Source organism: Pseudopodoces humilis, chromosome 1 (assembly GCF_049639895.1).
Source record: "Pseudopodoces humilis isolate 2021_Gansu_Grassland_sample_001 chromosome 1, ASM4963989v1, whole genome shotgun sequence".
In the NCBI taxonomy this organism is placed as follows: Eukaryota; Metazoa; Chordata; class Aves; order Passeriformes; family Paridae; genus Pseudopodoces; species Pseudopodoces humilis.
This window is the reverse complement of record NC_142200.1, coordinates 24,990,483-25,012,485: the sequence shown is the minus strand read 5'-3', so window position 1 is coordinate 25,012,485 and position 22,003 is coordinate 24,990,483. Positions and strand designations below refer to the sequence as shown.

Below are 22,003 nucleotides of genomic sequence, written 5' to 3'. Positions count from 1 at the left end.
GCATTAATGAAGAAAAGACTCTTTTTCATACTCCAACATGCAGCTTCTACAGACTTGAAACAAAGAACTGAAGCTGGCTCAGGAGTGAGATAAATGGACCATATAAAGGTGCTCTGATAGCAGAGTCCCTCAGTATGACACACAATCAGAAAACCAGTTTGGTGCCCCCAAATCAGAAACAGGACAAACTCAAGTTCAAATTTCACAGTGGAAGTAATTATGCATTCTTGAAAATATGCATTCTGGATTTTAGGCTATGGTTTGTTAACATTGCCTTGGCAGAAGAAAAAAGACTTTGAGATGGCAGAGGCCCTGATTAAGGAACATGGTTCTCAGCCTCTCTGTTTTTCCAACACGGAACAACATCTCTGCAAAACAATCCTGTTGCCAAAATGCTTTTTGCCACATAAATTGTACGTAACCACGAACTTGCAGGCAGCTGGAATTGTGCAATCTTTTCAGGCGGACTTAGAGAGCTCTCATCCTTCATAGATAAAACAGCTTGAAAGCTGTTTACTCAGAGAATTTGTCCTATACCTTCTTTGAATAGGGTTTTAAGAAAGCACAGCCATTCTGTGTAAACATTAACTGTATACCTGTCTCAATCTATCACAAAACGCATGTTTATACAAGATGTTACTTTAAAATGAAGAAATAGGAGGAGCTCTGGCTTATAAAAGAAAGATTTGTGGGTTTTTTATTATTCTTTTTGGTCACCGTGGGTTACAGAATGGAACGTGCAACGTGATTCTACGCTCCTGCTTGTTTCTTAGTTGGACTGCTCAGGCGTATTGGAAGGATATCTGTGCTTGGATTCAAATATTTTATTTTTCTGTGTGGATTAGTGGTCCAACCTGATGAAGTGCTGTTATCTGGTGCCTCAGCTCTAGTGACAAGACTCTTGACCTGCTGGATCAGCTCTTTCCAGATGCCCTTTGGCACGTGAGTACATCTTTCTTCACGGAAAACAAAAATCCCAAGTTAGTACTCTTGCATTCATTAACTTTTCACTCTGCCCTGGAGATTTTATTTTCTGGATGTTTTCTTGTTTCATTAGACATTATGCTGTATACCATACTGGCTTTGCTAAAGGACATCATAGGACAAATATTATTTCAGAAGACTAAGTGAATACACTGGGTAAATAATTTCTTTGCTTATTTTTATCTTAGATTTTTTTTAAAAACTTATTGAATTAAAATAAGATCAACCAGATCAACACCAGATCAACCTGTTTTGGGTCTCATGCATCATCTATAAAAGACACAGGTCTATAATTCTGAAGTTAAGAAAAATAATTGAGTTGATTAATATTTAACAATGCATAGGTTAAACTTAGAAGAAAATTTGGGGAAAAAAACCAAAAATATTTGTTTGTTTGAAATTAAATAATGCCTATGATTTTCAGTTAACTGCAGCTTTTTGCTAGTCTGCCCCGTCTGAAAGACTTTCTGATTTAGCAAGTTGTGCCACTAGAATAAACATCTTTGTGTAGTGTTAGTAAAAATTCCATTGTGGCTTTCTAAATCATAAAGAAAGAATTAGACTGCATTATTATTCATGGTTTCAGTGACACATGGATGAAGGATTTTTTTTTCCCAAAACTTTCCTTTTTTTTCTATCACCATTTTCCTAGGAATAGAGAGCAGCTATTGCCTGCTTGTGCTTGACTAATGACCTCAGTTGAGGCTGTTTGGAAAAACCACATTCCAGAAGAGTCTGAGATCTTTCTTGAAAGCTCTCATTGATTCTAATGTTCATGCTACTGTAATAAAAATAGCAGGTAAGGCAAGGCTAAATGGAGAGTGAGAGAAGAGGCTATTCATATTACCCATCCTGCTGAAATAGAGGTGTTTATTTAGAGCAGCAGCCTGAGAGACACTGTTCTATTACAGCAGCCTTTCTGCTAAAGGAAGCAAGCATATCACCTACCCTCTGGTAAGCTGCTAACTTCTCTTTTAAATAGCTCCTTAAATTGGGGCTACAGTAGCTTTTTTCTCAAATCTCCTCTTTGATTTGCTTTGGGATGGGAATGGAGTGCTGGGGGCGGAGCAAGTCCCTCCTGTGGGAAAGCCAGTCTATGACCATAGTAATGCCTTTGGAGCATGTGAAGCAATAATTCATTGAATATTTTTATAAACATAGAAATTGAAAACCAAAAGGAAGTATGCTTGTTTCCTATTGAGTGAGAAATGTTTGTTTCAGATGAATTCAAAGTGGATTTTTGTTGCTGTTGTTCGAGTTTTTAGTATTATAATTTCTGAGAGTATTTTATTTTATGCTGTTTCCTCATACTGCATAATCTTGTTTTGTTTGCTTTCCTCATTGGGAAATGTCCAGCAGTACAATTTGCCATGAATACTCCCTTTGAGACCTGTTGATGCTCATACTCAGTAGTAGTCTTTTGAAGTTTGAACTACACATTTTTGGTCATGTTGAAAACTGCTTGCTCATCTGATTTCATGTTCCAATAGCTATTAATATAAATGTATATGGGGTTTTTAACTTTTGGTTAATCTTCTACAGGCAGGAGAAAACTGCCCAGAATATACTTGAAGAAAGTAAGAGATTGCTCATGACTTTTTGCAATGGCTATGCAAAATGTATATTGATACATTTTCTACGTGCATATTGATTTCTAATACCCATATAATTAAAATGTGCTAGGTTTTCATTTTAAATGTTATTCTTCATCTCACTAGTTTTCTGACTGAAACTAGAAAATATTGTGAGTTTATCAGTTTTCTTAGCTGGTTTGACTTGGCCTGGTTCATTGGTGGCATAGCACACTTTCATTATTGAGAAATTTTGTGGAGGTAGACATAATTCACCGAAAGAAAAGACCACAATGAGATATAAATCTGATGTCCATGTTCCAGCATCTTTCATAGGAGGTGACTTTTTAAATGCCCTCATCTTCCAAGGGAATCTGCTGAAGGCAACAATAATTCATCTCTGATACCTTATCGATTTACTAATATTTCTTGAATTAAAAGATGAGAATTGCTAGATGCTCTAACAGATAGGGGCACCTCAGTCCCTCTGGAAGATTATGGAGCAGTTTGTAAGACTTCACAAGTCTGTGAGTTCCTGTGGAAGTACATAAGCACTTCCCTGACCAAGCCTTCCTGAATCATTTGGCAGAGGTGAATTACCCCCTTAAGAAGGAAGTTATCACTCATGAAGTGTAGACCCCTGAAGAATGGGAAGTGTCTGAGAAAATCCTGCCCTGCCAAACCAGCTCAATAGTAATTTATGGAAGAACTGTCTTTGATTTCAGTTCTAGTTTTCAACTACGATCAACTTGTCCCTTCCTCCTTCACTTTTCTGTATGACTTTTGGCAGAGGATTAAGTAAGAAAGAGCTACTGACAATTACCTGAATATGGTGTTACTGTTTTCTTTAATTTCTCAGGTTTCAGTCTCCAAGGTCCTTTCTGTTGCTCTTTGCACATACATCTGGAGGGTAAACATGAAGGTGCAAAGGATTTAGGGCCGTTATGGCTGTCTGGGCTCTCAAGGCATTGTGCTTTCCCTGAGAGGAAAATTTCCCTCCATTTATTGGGAGAGTCCCTAAGGGAAAGGAAGATCTGCCTGAAAACAGGGTTCTGAAGTTGTGTAACAGAGCTCACTTCCTGACACAAGGCAGAGGCAAGTGTTGGCAGCTGTGTCGTTCAGCCTGCTGTGTCCTCGGAGGCACACTGGCACATTGATTCCAGAAACCAATAGCTCTTTCTGCTCATCCCATTCTGTGGGACCAAGACAGCAAGGACCTTCCTTAGCATCAGAAAGCTTTTATGCTTTGCTCCTCAGACTTCATGCTCAAGAGTTACTAAAATACCTGTACTGGTATTTTTGCTGCCATAAAATTTTATCATCACAATACCCAACCATTTTAAAGCAGGATGCAAAGAACCTCAGTTTTTTAATTACTGCATACATTTAAACTTCCTGGTCTCAGGTCTCTGACTGCTAGAAGCTTCACCATAAATGTTTGTCATCTATTATAATACAGGATTTTACAACTGAAAATGGCCACCCCTGTAAGAAATCACCTTATTACAGCTCTGATGGTTGTCCCCACCCAATAAGCTCTCTCAGTAGCTTTTGCTGTCTCTCACTTGGATTATATGCATCCTCAAAATCTGACCTAGATGTCCAAATGATGGAGAAGAGCTATTGAAGCATTCTTGAACATGTGAGCTTCTCAGCTAAAGCTTCTTGGCACACCAGTTTGAGGCAGAGGCAACAGTGATGGTCCCAGAAAGAGGACGTGGTGGCATGAGGGTGAAGTGATGACAGTAGGACAGGACTGTTGACCAGGTTCAGTAGGAGAAAATGTAACAGCAATAAATTCTTTATACACTTGACAAAAAAAATATTCTTTTGCTGTTGTACAGGGAGATCTGTACAGGAGACTATTTCCGATATTCCACTTGTTTTCTTAATAGCAGGAATACTTTGCTGAGAACAAGCATGAGTCATGACTCAGAGAATCTTGTTTATTTAAGAAAGACATAATCTTGAATAAAGAAATCAGTAACTGCTCCAACATTTTTATGGAACTGAATGAAATCAGTGCATTGTCAAACTGCTGGAAATAATACCATTGTCTTGGTGGAGAAGGACCGGCAGAGGCTGTTTCAGGTGATATAAATTAATAGTGAAGTTACATATCTTTGTTATGGAAACTGAATCTCTTACCCTTTGATTCTCAGGCCATACCTATTTGTGGATTTATTTGAGTGTCTGGGTAAAAATTTTGCTCATGTGACATGTCTCAAAGTACTGAATTTTGAACTATTTCTTCTACTTGTTTTTCTTTCATAATGGTTTCATCCACAGTCACTTATTTATGGAAGAAATACTTCCCTACACAGCTCTGGTTACACATTTTTAGAAATCGGAAATAATCTTTTGGTAGCACAAGAGATAAGAGAAAATTATGCAAAACATGGTGTTACTTAAGAAAACAATTTAAACTTTAGCTTTGTGCTTTCATGAATGCTGCAGACTGTAAAAGTGCTACTAGGCTTTGGTAGCATTGCCAGTTTAAATTATCAAATTCCCTTTAGCTAGCCGGCCATCTGTACTAGACATCAAAGTTCAGGTTTGATACCACGTACCCAAGTTACCTGTACCTACCAATTACTTGATGTATTCTTTTTTACAGGAAAATAACTATATCTTACTTACCAGTGAGGCTTCATTTCAGGAAAAGTGATAGCTGCTGGGTTTGATCACTGCTTGCATAGCTCCACATTCCCATCACCTGGGTAACAACTGCATTTTAAATTCCCACACCCTTGAGCTGTGCTGACTGAGATATCTTTGCATTTCAGCTCACAGCCAGAACATGCATTTAAAAATCTGGAAAAAAAAATTAAAAAGTTGTACATCAAGCATAAGAAACACAAGATAATTTAAACCAGCTATGATGAAAAAGGAGTATTAATACAGAATTATGCCCAGATTTTTAGCATGTTACTGTCATGATGAACTCTCCAAACAGCTGCCATCGTGGGAGGGGTTTCTGCCAATATTTCACATAGCCATTGAGAAAAGAAATGGAGACAGGAAGTTCTGGAAGTATTGGCCTGTATTTTGGGGCTGGGAGGGTGACTTTTTCCTTCTGTCACACAGAAGGAAACAGGTGAGGGTTATCAGGAATTTAAAAGAAGATGTATGAATGGTGTATTGGATGCATGAAATTTCTCTCTGCAAACCAGGATGGTGCCTTTTATTCATAGAGGGATGATGTGAGAAGTAAGAGGAGTCACTTGAGTGTGTGAGGAGGAGGTCAGAAAAAAAGAAAAAAAAAGGAGGCTGCAGTAATGCTTGGACACTTTTGACAAGAGTTAATATTTAACTTTTTTCCAGTGTTCCCACAGTGTTCCTGTGGTTAGAGAAAGTGCCATTGGGATGAGAAAAGCATTTAATCTTTAAAGAGAATTTGGCATCTTTTAATTTTTAATACTCATGAGGTCTTGCTTGCTATTTGATCAATTAGGAAAGTGAGTTGCACCAAAAAATCTGGGAAAGAACACATAGAATTATAATATATTCAGGGTTGCTGAAACAGTCATACTTTATAAAGGAAAGCAGACCTTTCAGGATGTTTGGGGAAGGAAGATTGTTTTAAACTGGCCTTTTACCCACGTTTTAACAACATAAATTGTGAATCACATGTAATATGTAAATGTAGTTTGTAAACATTTGTAATCAGATGGGTTTTGTTTTGCCAGTGTTGCATGGATGAGCTTTGTTCTACTAAGAAAATTTGGATCTAAGTCATAGAATTTTGAGGAAGTTATCTTCAGAAGTGCTTTAGAGTGTGTGTGGAGGGGGGAAAGGAAAGAGTAACAAACGTCTTTTGAGACAGACACCAAAAATTAACTGTTGGTCTAAGGACCCTTATCCATCAGCAGGACCCAAGAAGTGGGACAGTCACAGCAGTCCTGGGTTCCTCATCCCCAGGGACCTCAGCCCCGGAGCTGTGCATGTGTGCATCACATGCACATCGGTGCACTGATCCATGGAGCTATGCAGTTAGGTCATTTTTGCCAGCACCCAGCATATTTGGATCTTGTTCTGCAAGCACCAGAGGGAGATGCTTTACAGGCATGTTTTGTTGGACTCTCTGATACAGAAGCGTTCCAGGGACAGAGTGTTCCAGACTCAATCCCTGTGAATGTTAGTGGCTTCTCCTGAGAAGTCAACTGAGGTTAATAGCTAACCAAGCTGCAATATTCACTGCAGCAGCAATCTCATCTCTAGGAGCAGTAAAACTCTTTTTTTACCCTTACATTAACATTTACCTTGTGAAATTAGAGGTTTTGAGGCTCCTTTTCTGTCTTTTCTCTGGTGTTCCCCAGCAGAACAGTTTTCAAGTGAATGTCATTTGATGAAACAAATAATAATGAAATTAAAATTCTTCCTGGGATAAGAACAAATTTTAGGAAGAGGTATTCTTAGAGAGGACACTCCAGCTGTATGAGAATGTGTTACCAGGGATACAGTGTCTCCTTCCTTAAAATATTTTCAATAACAACATAGAATTACAATTCAGGACAAATAATAATAGTGAACTGAGAGTTAACAGGCTTCAGAATCTATCACCAAAGACAGTGGCTTCATATTTATCCATTGAAAAGATATGCAACCATAAAAGTTAAGAAAATTCACTAGCGTGCTGTTTCTGTATTGCAAGGTAAAATCAGGCAAAATAGTTTTCTTCACATCATTTATGCCTTGTATGTTAATTATCTTATCCATGTTTCTGATGCATTGAAAAATACGTTCTCTCCTCTTGTTTTCAGGTAATGTGATTTGAAGATGCCAGCCCCTTGGCAAATATGCTGTGATAAAAAGTCCAGAACTAGAAATGAAAAAGCTGAAATGGACAATATGGCAGAGACAAGTGAAAAAATGCAGATGAAAAAAGAAATCACATTACTAAATGGAGTTTCCTTAATTGTAGGGAACATGATTGGCTCTGGCATATTTGTATCACCCAGAGGTGTTTTAATGTACAGTGCTTCCTATGGACTGTCACTCGTCATCTGGGCGCTTGGTGGGATTTTTTCCCTGTTTGGAGCATTGTGTTACGTTGAACTGGGAACATCCATTGTGAAATCTGGAGGCAGTTATGCCTATATTCTGGAGGCATTTGGGGCCTTTGTGGCCTTCATCAGACTCTGGTCTTCCTTGCTAATTATCGAACCAACAACTCAGGCAGTGATAGCAATCACATTTGCTAACTATATTGTTCAGCCAATTTTCCCCCATTGTGAACCGCCGTATGATGCAGTCAGGTTGATTGCAGCTGCATGTATATGTAAGTAGTAATTGCTAGAAGTTAAGAACTGTAACTGTATGTAGCCAGAAGGGGTTTTTCTAAAGTTCTATTTCTTTGCATTCTGTGAAAATAATTATTAAGCTATCTAAAACATGTTCTTAGAAACTAAAAATTTTTTATTCAGATGTGTTGTGTTTGGGGCTGGTATTACTAGAGAGGGAGAAGAGGATTACAACAATTTGGCAGGGAGAAATTGTGACTGTTGATTAAAGATACATGGATGTCTATGGGTTGCTGGCCTAACTGGCTGATAGGACACTGTCACATGCACAGATTCATTTATGAAAATGAAGGCAAGAAGTTCTTTGAGCATGTGTGGTTGCATGCTAATTCCCTTACTATATAGAATGATTTCTAAATTATTTTCAATGTGAGTATTACAAAACATCTTTTTGTCCTTTCAAAACCGAAGTATAGATTATAGGCAGGTCAAAGAAGCAGAAGCAAAGACCAAGACTTCTAGATAAGAAATAGCTCACTTTGATCCATGCTTGGGAGCACTCTAGGTCACCATGCCACATTTGTTCTGCTCTCTTCTCCATCAGCTGGGCTTTACCTGGTACCAATGCACGCCATTACCTTTCCTCATTTATCTCTGTTTTGAATCATGGGATTGCAAGAGGGAGAAGTTGCCTGTGATATCATGTGTGTGTGCTAGAGTGAGAGCAGATGGGCACTATCCTGCTGCCAGCCAAGGGACAAACCTGACTGCAGAGAATATGGCAAAAGGAGGAAGGAAAATTGATCCCACCCGCTCTCTGCAACCAACTGCTTTGGTATTTTTGTTAGATTCTGTAAAAACTGTAGATTCTGTAAAAAACATCAAAATGATGCTGTAAGTATGTGCTATGCAGTCTTCAGACTCAGGGCCAAAATGTGAATGACACAACTTCAAACCCATGAGCACAGAGTAATAGCATGCTGGCCCAGCTCAATTCAGTATCTTGTCACAGCATGCAAACTGTTTCTGTGCAGAAATTGTCCTTATTCTATACCTAAACTAGAGCTTAACTCAGCATGAAGAAATTTATGATATACAGGATATAAAGAAATGCATGTGAAAAACTTTGTTGAATATAATAAAATGTAAATGTTATTTAAAAGGAAAAGGAGTAAGTCCTAAAATTCAAAAACTGATGTGTTTTGTCTTACCTACTGTCATGGAAACAGTATTCTTCAGAAAACCATTGTGTAAATTTTAAACCAGGTATTTAATTTTAATAAATCCAGGTGGTCCTGAAGTGGAGAAATTTGATTCTGTTTTACTTCTTAAAAGAGGAGTGGTATCTGAAAAGATGGGTTTGAAATATGGCTTAAGTGATGTTAAACGTCCAGTGCTTTTTTCATGCATATTCTTTTTCTTTGCAGGTTCCTTAACATTTATTAATTGTGTTAATGTAAAGTGGGGTACCCGTGTACAAGATGTTTTCACATATGCAAAAGTTATGGCTCTTATCTTGGTGATATCTGTTGGTCTTTACAAAATTGGTAAAGGTAAGAATAATTTTCATTTACGTAAATTCTATGAAATGAACCATATATGAGTTTCAAAATCCACATAGGGAGATCCTTAAGACTTACATATGAAGTGTTATTTATTCTGGAAAAATGAAAGTCTGCCTTAGGAAGATCAGATGTATTTTTTGGCCTGTTAAGTAATAGGGGATTAATTATTGAGGCCAAGTTCTGCGCTGCTTGGTCTGAATACCAAATAGCAGCTGAATTGACATCACTTTACTGCTGACTAGTTTAAAGTCAGCCTCCGTGTTTGACTCATGCATTACCTGTCCTATAACAGGACAGGAACAGAAGTTGTGTCGCTTGTCACAGTTCCCCCCACCACCATTCTTGCCCCACCTCACCCCACTGGCACCACCCCCAGCCAGGGGGTGATGACCAGAGAGGGTGAATCGTAGGTGGGATTTGTGGGAGGGCATGTTTGTTCTAGAAACAGAGGAGAAGAGTGTAACAGTGCAGTTCTGTGAATCACTGTGGTATGGTGTTACTGTAAGGCATCACAGGGCAGCTGAGCCACCTCCTATCAGCAATAACTGGACTGAAATGAACACACTAAAAAGCTGGAGAGCAGTTTATTCTGGTGCCACCTCAGAGCTTTGCATACGACAATAGATTTGATTTTATTCACTTGGGCCTCTGGCACAGTGAAGTCTCTTCCAGTTTTAACTCTGCTAGGTAGATTACTAAGGTTTTACATTTTCATTTCCTTTGAAATTCTTAAATTGTATAGCCATTTTATCTTTGTTCAGTTGAAATAAAAGTGGTTTACCCTCTTCAGTTTAGAAATTATCGTTTTCTCCTGCTAAATTAGCTTATAAATCCTAACAAGCATGCTTACTATTCCATGTTTGCTGGCCTCCTCCTCCTTTCCTTGGTGGCAGTTGCATCAGCTGTTACACTGTAAAGCTACATTAGACTTTAGGAAAGCATTTTTGTTTAGCCATTACCCCTGCATGTCAGTTGGCACCAGCTGGCTGAAGTCCAAAGAAACCTGGACAACCAAACCCAGTCCTAAGGGCAGAGATGTGAAGATTCAGAGAAGCAGCGTTGCTTAAGGGTCACAGTTGCATGAAGGAGTAGTTCCCCTCACAAAACTGTTCCAGTTTTGCAAAAATGTGATTCTGTGATGCCACCTCTGTAGCAGCATCGCCCCTGCTTTCAAATTGCCTCCTTCAAAATTGCCTCCTGTCCTGCTCACTGGTGTGCTGTTGGACCCAGGGGCTGCTCCCTCTGGTCCCACATACGGCCCCTTTGTTTCCTCTGCATTGCTCTGGGGGCTCAGGGAGGGTTAAAGCACAGAGAAAACATTATAGTGAGGCACACAGAATGCTGAGAGCTTTTACTGGTAGTAAAGGTCTCACCTCTGTTTTGTTGAAGCAGAACCAAGCACTTAAATACAGGAAGGACTGGGAGGAGGAATGATGTTGACTTCTGGAGGAAGCTGTGATCAGGTCAATGACCCTTTTAAATTCAGCAGCTGTTTAAATTAAAAGAACAGTTATGATGTTTTAGCCCCTTCCTATTCTTTCTGATGTGCTTGGATATACTTCTTGTGCTAAAGGACTGTAAATATATCTGATTTTGAATATGAGCTGTCTTTAGCCAAAGAAAAAAAAGAAAAAAAACAAATATCTTTTCTTGAACATTTTGAATTTTTCTTTCTTTTATCTTCCAACCATTTTCTTCTGCAAAGTATGTGTACATCTTATAGCTTCTCTTCTTTGGATCAGTCTCCTGATCTTCGATACTGAATCTTTTGATACTACTTTTGTAGTATCTATAAACTCTTTAGTTGAATCAGTGCTTTCATTTTACAAAAAAAGACGTTATTTTCTTTCCTAATTGAGGTTTCAGCATGTTTCTGTCTGTTCTTAATACTTAACTCACTTCCATTTTCACTAGATAGCAGACTTTCCTTCTGCAAACTAAGGCCTTTCTTCCCCTTTCCAGGATGGCAGTGAAGGCTTATGCAGTTTCACCAACATTTCGCCTATTTTGCAGCATTCTGCAGGCTGTCATCTCAACCGATGGAGCTAAACTACAGCAGAATTTTGATAGGAAAGATTTTTAATCTCTTCTCTTAGTTCTGGGGAACAGCCTTGTGGGTCAGAGCATTCTACTGAAAACCACGCCTAGAGGAGGTCCCCCTCTAGTGGCCACTAATTCATCTGGTGAAAATAAAAGCACAGCTATTAGGAAGAAATAGGAGAGTTTCAGGAACTGAAACTGGGTTTGCCAAGTACGTCATCCTGGCTGCCAGGGTACTGCATGCCCTTGGTATGGCTCCCTCCTTCGGTAGGGTCAGCAGTAATGTCAGAAGAGGACTGTGAATTCTGGTAGGATTACAAAAGTCACATCCAAATAACAATCATGTGAAAATGTTCTGTTTTCTTCCGTGCACAAGTGTAGCTGTCTAAACATCTGCCTGAAACTCTCCTTGTTTTTAAGTAAAAATGTAAGTTGTGTACTTTTAGATACAGTGATCAAACCTGGATGCAGTGGGGAGTTATTTCCTTTTGGTTAGCTGACACTTCTAAGCCCTTCTAAGTTGCAATCCTTGAAAAATGTAACAGGCAATTGGCACCTACCATTTGTACAGGGGAAACGGAAAACCTGAGAGCTCCATTCGAGGGCTCAGCAACAAACCCAGGGATGATCGCCCTGGCTCTCTACTCTGCCCTCTTCTCCTACTCAGGATGGGACACACTCAACTATGTCACCGAGGAAATGCAGAATCCTGAGAGGTAAACACATGCTTTTCCTTTGAATCACTGGCAGGTGATGGCAGGACAAACCACTCTGTATCTGTTTCTGACTGGAAATTAGTTATTTTCTCTTCAAAAACCTTATTTTTTTCAAATGAAGGAGTAAGTAGGAGAGCTCTTTCTGATTATTCTGTTCATTTATCAGTTGTATCACACTAATAAATCATTTACCTGTATATATGTATTTTACATCTTACACTTTGGACTACAGTTTTTAAAGGAGAACAAATCCCTGCTGAAAGCAAAGAAAAAAAAAAGGTGCATCTAGCCCTCTAAAATTCCCTGCTTCTTTTCAGTTCAGCAGAATTATTTTTCCAAGACATTTTTTGCCACCAGTAGAGTAAGACTGTGTCAGATTTATGGCTTTTATGATGTGATCTTCAGCATTACTGTTTATGGGAAAATATCATCTCCTCCCTTCTGTAGGGATGTTAGCCCTGTTGAGTTGTGTGCATCAGCCATTCAAGCTGAAGGAAAAAAATGCCACAATCAAGAAAATACCAAAGTCTGCACTTAAATCTCATTGTTTGAGAGCTCTCTTAAATTGCTGTATATAACAGACAGTGTATTAAATTTACATGTATGAATGTTTTAAAGTTTGGATTTTTTAGACTTGTGACAGACACACAAGGAACAAGCTAAGCTTTTTATGGCATTGTTTCACGCATGGCTGCGTGTTATTTTGTAACCCCATGATTCAAAATGACGGATTACAAGACCGGATGGAGATATCCATTCACAAACGCTTGAATCTTGGAACAATCTTCTATTTAAGTATTTCTCATTTAAGTAACATGAAATAATTTTTCCATTTTGCTTTTGCAGGAACCTACCTCTTTCTATTGCAATTTCAATGCCTATTGTAGCTGTTATTTACTTATTGACTAATGTAGCATACTATGTAGTGTTGGACATGTCAGCTCTCCTCACAAGTGATGCCGTGGCTGTGGTAAGTTGTGGAACATAACCCAAACAAAAGACACTACAGGAAAATTTCAGGTAGCATGCTTGGCAAACAGCTGAAATAATGTCATGCTCAAGGCTGCTTAAAATATCTTTTTCATGTAACAGTACCAGTATATTAGAAGCTGCATATCAAGAATTATCTATATAAATATGCTCTTGAAAAATCATCTTGTATACTCTGCAAATCCTGCTCTTAGCACTACATCATAGGAAAGATGCTTTTGCCAGGATCAAAGAGCTACAGAAATTCTGGGTGGTTGAAGAACCAGGTTTTTTTTTTATCATTCTAATGCACAGTATGCAATGTTTAACGCACAGCCACAGCAATATTTTCAACACAGAAGTGTGCGCTGAAATGTTTTTTTAAAACCTTGTCAATACTTGATACAGAAATAAAATGATAATTCATGCATTACTACAGCTGGGATTTGTCAGAATACTTTGAAGCCAATACATCATCTTCTTTTCCATCATTGAGTTAATCTAGGCTTAGAATTTATTTTTTTTTAATCTTTTTTGGTATATCTGCTAATTTTATTTCAATGCTGGTCAGCTTTTCCAAATTCTAATTTCCTAAGTAATTTTTGGGTGCCATAAAAAAGCATGGGCTATGACACTGCATTTGGGATGATGTGTTTTCATGAGAGTTTCTCAGGATTATCCATATGCCTAACACAGTGGTCCTCACCATTATTTTTTTTTCTGTTACAGACATTTGGAGGCGAAACCCTTAGTCATGCCAAGTGGATAATTCCTATAGCAGTGGCCATGTCTTGCTATAGTGGCTTAAACTCATCAATTATTGCAGCATCTCGGTATGAAATCTAAGATTTATTTTAAATAATTGAAAATGAGTTATTAATAAGCATTCTTTACTAATGTTTGGTAATTTTTGCCATGCCAAGTCATTCATTTATGGAGGTATTGTTACAATCAGATGTCTTCTCATGACCAGCACCATTTGATAAACTAAAGCCACTTAAGAGAGCAGCACTTAAAACAGAGTAATGAAAAGATTCTTTCTTTGCTTTGTCAGGAAGCAAAAAGCTACTGCTATGGTTGAGTTTCCTTAGTCTTTTTTTAGGCTTTTCTATGTTGGAGCCAGGGAAGGACACCTCCCTGTCAGTCTGAGCTTGATTCACGTTAAGTGCTTCACACCAGTCCCTGCTCTCCTGTTCAATGTAAGTGACACCCCAGCCTCGTGCCTGGCTGGGGTAGTTGGGGTTTGGATCTGGGGTAAAACATCTCTGCTCTGCCCTGGACTTCTCACAGGCTTCTCCTGCCCTGGAGACATCTTCTGCAAATGCCCACAACTTCTAAAATTCATTGAAGGGGTGGGAGTGGTGTTATTTTGTGTGATAGAGTTTTTTTTCTCAGTGGAAAGAGAATGGCTTGATTCATGTTCATAAGCTCTCCAAACAATATTAGAGAGAAGTACAATAGCATTGCTGAGAAAACAAAGAATGGCTAAAAATGTAATGGTATAGACAGGAGCTGTTTAAGTCTTTAATGTGAGCTTTTAGAGTGTCACTGGAGGAGAATATGTCAAGAACATCTCTTTGTTCATCCACCCTGCCGTAGGCTGATGTTCTACAACTGCAGCTATAACAGGAGTGACAAAGCCCTTAAAATTAAATTTCTGCCATCGAATGCCTATAGCCCTGTTAATTTTTTACTGCTGTCACAACGCAAATGAGATCTTGTGACACAAAATTGTGGATCTATGAGTTATAGCATTAGTGGAAATTATTTTCATAAACAATCCACATATTTGATCATGCATTTTATTTGGTGTCTGCCATTGCCCCATATTTATGAATATTCATATAATTTATGAATAGATTATTATACTGATGCTGTTTGACATTAAATAATTTGCTAAAATTTATAATCTCATTATGAAGACTCTTCTCACAGGGATTCTGTTTGCACTAGTAAGATGATTTTTACTCTGTTAATATACCACCATTCACATTTTTCATGTGGAAAGTGGAGGTTTTTTCTGCTAATCTGTTAAAATAGACATTGAATTCCTGATGGTTTAGGTCTTTCTGTGCAGGCAGCATAGCACACCTGCAGGGAAAAAAAGTCACTCTAGTGATCTCAATTTTTGAGTGGACTGGGTACTTTCAAGGATCTGCTATCCCAAGCCCATACAAATAGGTTGGAAACAGGCCACTTAATAATTTTACTCTGTTTTTATTTTCACGTTAAAAGGTCTTTGTTTTTGTTATCTCTAGGGCTTAATGACTTTGCTTTATCTACTTGTGGAAGATGTTTTCCTCCTTATTAACTACTACTGCTTCAACTACTGGCTCTTTGTGGGTTTATCTATTGCAGGACTAATATATTTGAGATATACTCAACCACATAGACCACGGCCTGTTAAAGTAAGTAAAAAAGACAGGAAGAAATCTCTAAAAGCCAGCTAATGCATGTGTTTATATGATCTTTAATATCACAACCATAACAGTACCAGTTGTTATAGATTTATTAGCCATAAAAATTCTTTCTAAATACAAGATGAAGAAGCAAAACCCATCAGAGTCCACAGGAATGTCTGTTCTGGTAGTTTTCCTGTGATATTGAAATGATATATACCTTTTTTTTTTTTTCATTCAGACTTATAATATTTTTTGTTTCAAAACAAATAAGGAATAAGAAAATTTCTGGGGTTCTTAGCCCATCCTGGATGAATAGCAGACCTCAGTAGAGCTGGTGATGGATGCTCCAGAGAGATTAATAGTCTGATCAAACCTACATGATTTAACAAACACAGTAAAATCCCTCCAAAGCCCATAAATGTCCACAATTCTGCCCACACAGAAGTTAGCTTAAATAATCAAATATATTTTGAATATTCCCTCCCACTGCATAGTGGTCATAGACAGTAAAGTGCAAGTTTAATGGTTGACCTAGAAGAGCATTTGTCAGTTAGACAAGGGAGACTGCACAGAAACAAAGTGTGCCTAAAACCTGTTTCTAGTGTTAATCCAGTGATTTTCCAGGAAGTAAGGATGGAAACACAGCAGGCAACCAAAACCATGCACTGGCTCCATTTGCTGGCTCCACAACCTGCATTTTGGCTCTGCAGTGATGTAGTAAAAATCGAGAATTACAAATTAACACCCCCCCAAACATTTCTTCTTTGTCAATCTCTCTTCCTAGACTCCTGCATCATCTTCATAAACACATTTTCTTTCCATTTAAGTGTAACATCCTGATTAAGTTTAAAAAAGATTCAAACAAACATAAAACATCCTAAGCACTTGCTGCTAGAAACCTTCTCAATTTCCCACAGCAGACTCAATTTTCCTGAAGCATGTTCATACCCAATTTCCAAACTTTCCCACAGAATATGTGGAAGATAAAGATTAAATCTTGCCTTATTAGCAGTTTTGCTTCTGACTCTACTAAGGATTAGAGCCAGATTATACACAATGGCTGTTTAATTCCTGTCAGTATTTGCCAACTTAGTCAACTTCACATACACCATTTCCTTTTTTGAAATGTAGCAGTTGGTTTTCATCAACTTACATTTTTAACCTTTATAAGTATTTATACCAGTAAACTCTCACAGATTTCAGTTGGTATTCAAATGTTAACTCCTGTGTCCTTGACAAGGCTCACTCCTAGAGACAGTAAAAAAAAAAAGAAAAAATCCATAAAGAGGTTATTGAAACTTTCATAGAATCATAAAATGTTAAGGTTTGGAAGGGACCATAAAGATCACCTAATCCTAATCATCCCTGCCACAGGCAGGGAGAATTTCCACCAGACCAAGTTGCTCAAGGATTTATCCAACCGAGCCTTGAACTACTTGGGGCATACACAACCTCCCTGGGCAACCTGTTCCAGTGTCTCACCACTTTCACAGTAGAGAATTTCTTCCTAACCTAACCTAAATTTCCCCCCTTTCAGTTTGTACCCATTACTCCATGTCCTATCACTATAGTTCCTGACAAAGAATCCCTCTCCAGCTTTCCTTTAGGCCCCCTTAAGACACTGGAAGGTTGCTATGAGGTGTCCATGCAACCTTTTTTCCTCTTGGTTGAACAGCCCCAACTTTCTCAACCTGCTCTTGTAGGGAAGGTGCTCCAGTCTTCTTATCAGCTTTGTGGCCCAACTTTCCTTGTTTGTGATATGATACTTGTTAAATGCCCACACAAAATGGTTGTAAATCAGTCCATCAGTTTTACAACTTCAAGATGGTAATTGAAGGTCTAGTGAGCTAGTTCCCAACCAAAACTACATATAAAAATTCAGAACTGAAGCTGGAGAGAAAGCTACCCATTACTTAAAGTACTTCTTTCAAAGGTTGATCCTTTACTAATTGTAAAGCAACTGAGTTTATGCAGGCCTGAAAAAAATAAAATAGTCAGATGCTCAGTGTGTACCAAATAAGAGGCTCTCAGCAGTGTACACAGAAGCTAAAAAAATATGCTGACTGTAAGCAGTCAAAAGATTCAGTACATACTTTTATTATTGACATGTCTAACTTTAATCTGCAAAGCCTGAATTTTTACAATAGAGTATTTGTTGCATCTTGTAACTAATGCTGTATTTTTTTTTGTCTTCACAGCTTAGCCTCTTCTTCCCTATAGTATATTGTCTATGTTCCCTATTCCTGGTTATAGTGCCTCTCTACAGTGATACAATCAATTCCCTTATTGGTGTTGGTATTGCCCTCTCAGGCATACCTGCATATTATTTGGGAGTCTATCTGCCAGTTGAAAAACGACCTAAATGTCTGCTTCGGCTCTCTGGTAAGTAACATCATGTCCCAGTCACCATGAAAAAACTTTAGTCAGAAGAAGGAGAAAATATTTTTTTCCTAAAATTCTTTTCTTTATAAATTTTGCTATGATTTGGTATATGGCATGTCTGAGATCATCTACTTTATCACATGGTCCTGAAAACAAAACCATGCTTACCTGTACAAAACAGTCCAATATGTAGATGTATATGGTCATCTGATATTTGTGGTGCTGAGCCTTTTCAGTATGAGCCTCAATAAAAAGTATTGTGAATACTAAACCTAAGCATTTTAATGGAAGGCAGAAATACCAGAACATCTTTGCTTCACTTTACATCCAAGGAAACAATCCAAATCAGAGGAGTCCACAGATTTTCAGAAACAATGAAATAATTAATTATGGGCTTGAAGGGTGGTTGTCAGTCCTCAAATTGAGGCAGTCTTGAAAAGAAAATCTTTAATATTTTTATTTATTATATTTTTAATTCAGCTATCAATTCAATGAAAATGTTGATGAAAATCTGATTAAACAAGAATTTCAGTTTCATTATTGACTTATTTTGCCTTTATCTATTTATAACATATGCTTAATTCTATTCATTAAGGTGTTTCAAGATTTTCCTAATATCTGAGTAGTGTTTTCAAATCCTCAAAATCCAGATGTATGTCTAAGATATATCATAAATTTCTCTCACACATTTTTGCCAGTACAGCTACAACAACGAAGTATGTTCAGATGCTCTTCTACTGTGCTCTGTCAGACCTGGACATAGACGTGGAACCCACAGCAGCCAAGAGTAAATAGAGTTGCCTCAATGTTGAGAATTGTGCCTTGATATCTATCTGGAACAATTTTTATCATCTGAAGTTCTCCCCAAATGTTCAGTCATACTAGAGCACTAAGCACTGTCCTGTGCATCAGTCTGATGTCAGTTAAGTTTTATAAAACACTGTTTTCCAGGATTTCTTTGTAAAATTCTGTTTGATAATAGTGGGTTATCATGTGACATGTGACATTTTGAAGCTATAAAGCACTTAATGAACATTTCTTAGTAGTTAAGTGCTAAATATTAAAGGCAAAAGAAAAGTAAAAAATATTAGATCAGATCTTTGAAAGACTCAAAAACTGAGTTTGAAAGCAGAAACCATAGTGTTCATCTAAAAATATAGCTAAATTCTTAGCCAAAGTGAAAAAAATATCAAATTCTTGCTGGTAGACATGCTTTAAGTCAATGTAATATTCGTGTTAAAGTATTCTAATGCATAATTCCTGGCATACATAGTTTACCAAAAGCAGACAACCAAAGGGTTTGGTCATTTAAGCTAAGTGTGAGAAATTCTAATATGATGACAGTCCACATTCATTACTCATTTGTAGGAAAGGTATTTCCAACAAACAAATGATACCATTGTACAGAAGTACTTTTGCTTTCCAGCAGAACATTCTGCCATGGCATTGAAGGCACTGAGTCACATTCCAGCTAGTGTATATTCAGGGAAAACACTTCACCTTCTCAGACTGTCCTTTGCTTGCCTAGAAGTATCAGAAGTGTGATCCCATTAATCATACTGATTTTTCCACAGCAGAACTTGCTCAAGAAATTCACAAGAACAAATTAAAAACTGACATTTTTCAAAATTCCTCGAGCCCCTTCCTAACCCTTGAGACCTCACCAGTTTCTGCTGGCAATGTAACCTGCAGGTCTCCTACTGAGCACACAGGGAGCCTCTGGATGGGTCTTCACACCACACATTGTGCCTGTTGCACTATAGCCAGCACAGACACTTGCAATGGACAAGTGGTCCATTGGACCACATCAGTGGGTGCCATGAAAGAAAAGGGCAGTTAAGAACTAGGGATGTTCTCTTGAATGTTGCATTTTTCAGGGTGACACACAAGAATGTGCAACTAGTCCTTAGCCTCCTGAAATGGAAAATCTAATAAATGTTGTTAGGAAACCAGTCTTGCAACCTAGACCTTCAAATTCTTCAGCTCTAATGGTTTGCTGATATGCAGTACCATTCACAATCCTTGTTGGCAAGTCATACCTCCTTTCTGTTTTTATATTTAAATGTAACATATATTGTTTCTAATTTGAATTTCACCATTCCTCTTCAATTAACCTTAACTAAGGTAATTTAATCTTATATAAGCCCGTGTAGCTTCTAGAACTGTTGTGTATTATTGATGTCTGCTCAGAGAAAGAGCAGTGGAACAGGCAATTTTTACTATTTAAGCCTCTCTTCACTCCCTCCCCACACTGCAAAGTCATTTGGAAGATTGTAATTTCATGCATCTGGGGTGTAGTTTAGTTTGCCCAGCTCAGAACCACGTACTCTTCACACTCAACACACATCTCTGGTACAGTATAGCACCACTGTGATCCTGCCCTATGATTGTACAGAAATTCTGCATTTTCATCTCATCTCTTACAAAGCACTGGTTGGTGACAGAGCTGTGGTCCAGAGACAAAGAGAGAGTACAAACCCTCCAGTGCAAAGCTGACTCTCTGCCTCCACAGAGTTCAAAGTCATGCTGGGTACTGAGCCATGTCACACCAAGACAGCATTGTACCATCCCCTGAAGTTTTCCAATGCAGGACCAAAGTTTCTAAATTATTTGGGTCACCTGAGGTGACATCTTAGGTGGTAACAAGCAGGCATTACAGGAATGCAATAAGAGCTATGAAATACGAACATTTCCAAACAAAACTCTGAGCTGAGAAACTCCTTTCATTGTCTGTTCTTTGCCAAAACCTTTTTTTTGCATGACTCTGTGTATTGTTCTGGCTGGGATAGAGTTAATTTTCCCCACAGCAGCCCTCAAGGATGTGCTTTTCATTGCTGGCTGGAAAGGTGTTGATAACACACCAGTGCTTTGGCTATCGCTGAGCAGTGCTGGCACAGCATCAGCGCTGTCTCCCCAACATTCCACTCCCCATCAGTAGGCTGGGAAGATCCTGGGAGGGGACACAGCTGACCCAAATTAACCAAAGGGGTTTTCCATACCGTATGACATCAGCTTAGAAAAGTAGGAGGAAGGTGGGGCATTTGTTGGTTTCAAAGTTTGTCTTCTGGAGAAATCACTACCCATGCTGAAGCCCCACTTCCCAGGATGTGGTTGGACAATGCTCTCTGATAGAAAATAGAGATCAAAATTAATTTTTTCCCTCTTTGTTTGTGCACACACAAACTTTTTCTTTTGCTTTAGTAAACTACTTTATCTCAACCTACAAGTTGTTTTCCATCTTATTTTCTCTTCCCTGTCCCATTGAGAAGGGGGAGTGATGGAGCAGCTTCATGGGCACTTGGAATCCAACAAAGGTCAACTCAGCACAGCCTTTTGACTTTCTGGGCATGATGCACAAGCCTTTGTTTTGTTTCTGGACAGAAGAAGAGTAATAGTCAGATACAAGGTTATAAATGTAAATAAAAGTAATGAAATTCTCTGGACGTTGGAATCTCAGAAATGTTAATGTGATTGTTGATTTTTCACTCCTTACAAATGTAAGTTATTGTCAAATATCTAAAGCAAGTCGTAGATGCTGAAAGTGTTTAAACAAATAAACATTTGATTCTTGGCAAATGCTATAGCTGTGTGGCTTTAAAGCATAAATATAGTACTGTGAGATAAATTTACCCTGCTTTACATCTCACCAGCTGGATTGCCAGGAGAGAAGTTAGACTAACTCTTCTTTGTATTCTCTATAAATCAATTAAAAAAGCATTTATGGAAGAAAGAATTTCTAGTTGCTCTCAGATGAGACATATAAGCAATTCAAGCACTTTCTTGCTCAAGGAGTTAATATTTATTCTTCTACATTATTACATTCTTCACAGATGCTCAATTACACATCAAGATGATAAACTGTTTCACTTTTTCAGAGACAGTCTTGGCACCTAGGCTAAGTATCTCTTCACTAAATATCAAAATATTAGGAAGGGGCTGTTTGAAATCTAGTTTGGCAGCTGGCTTCTCTCTGGTGGAAGAAACTGGGATGTGGACAACAGTAGAAACCTCTGGAGGATGCAGCTCCTGGAGGTGAAGGCTCAGCAGTAGCCTGCCAGGCTGCAGGGACAAGAGACCCTGGTAAAGAGCCCACATGCAGAGCTTGGGAAGGACCTTTCAGGACCAAAAGCT

At 38.3% G+C, this 22,003-nt stretch overlaps 1 protein-coding gene across 8 annotated transcripts; it reads left to right on the top strand.

Moving 5' to 3' along the window:
• The first annotated feature begins 457 nt into the window (after positions 1-457).
• Positions 458-21,453, top strand: LOC102101012 (Y+L amino acid transporter 2-like). Of its 8 annotated transcripts, XM_014255498.2 has the most exons (13): positions 458-942; positions 1,058-1,140; positions 1,637-1,783; positions 4,451-4,646; positions 7,319-7,836; positions 9,226-9,351; positions 11,975-12,119; positions 12,966-13,089; positions 13,818-13,921; positions 14,191-14,287; positions 15,347-15,496; positions 17,689-17,872; positions 18,576-21,453. In XM_014255498.2, the coding sequence occupies exons 5-13, from the start codon at positions 7,335-7,337 to the stop codon at positions 18,665-18,667; spliced, it is 1,524 nt and encodes a 507-aa protein (XP_014110973.1). In that variant the 5' UTR covers positions 458-942; positions 1,058-1,140; positions 1,637-1,783; positions 4,451-4,646; positions 7,319-7,334; the 3' UTR covers positions 18,668-21,453. The 8 variants fall into 8 exon arrangements, with proteins under 8 accessions (XP_014110973.1, XP_014110968.1, XP_087919375.1 ...); XM_014255493.2 differs by lacking the exon at positions 4,451-4,646; XM_088063249.1 differs by lacking the exon at positions 4,451-4,646 and having other exon boundaries at positions 18,571-21,453.
• Positions 21,454-22,003: the final 550 nt, after the last annotated feature.

Bases quoted from the DNA above. Each gene is read 5' to 3' on its own strand.
- LOC102101012 (XM_014255511.2), top strand. From the start codon at position 7,335: ATGCCAGCCCCTTGGCAAATATGCTGTGATAAAAAGTCCAGAACTAGA. The intron at 7,837-9,225 runs GTAAGTAGTAAT...TTTTCTTTGCAG, and splicing joins GATTGCAGCTGCATGTATAT to GTTCCTTAACATTTATTAAT. The intron at 14,288-15,346 runs GTAAGTGACACC...TGTTATCTCTAG, and splicing joins TCCCTGCTCTCCTGTTCAAT to GGCTTAATGACTTTGCTTTA.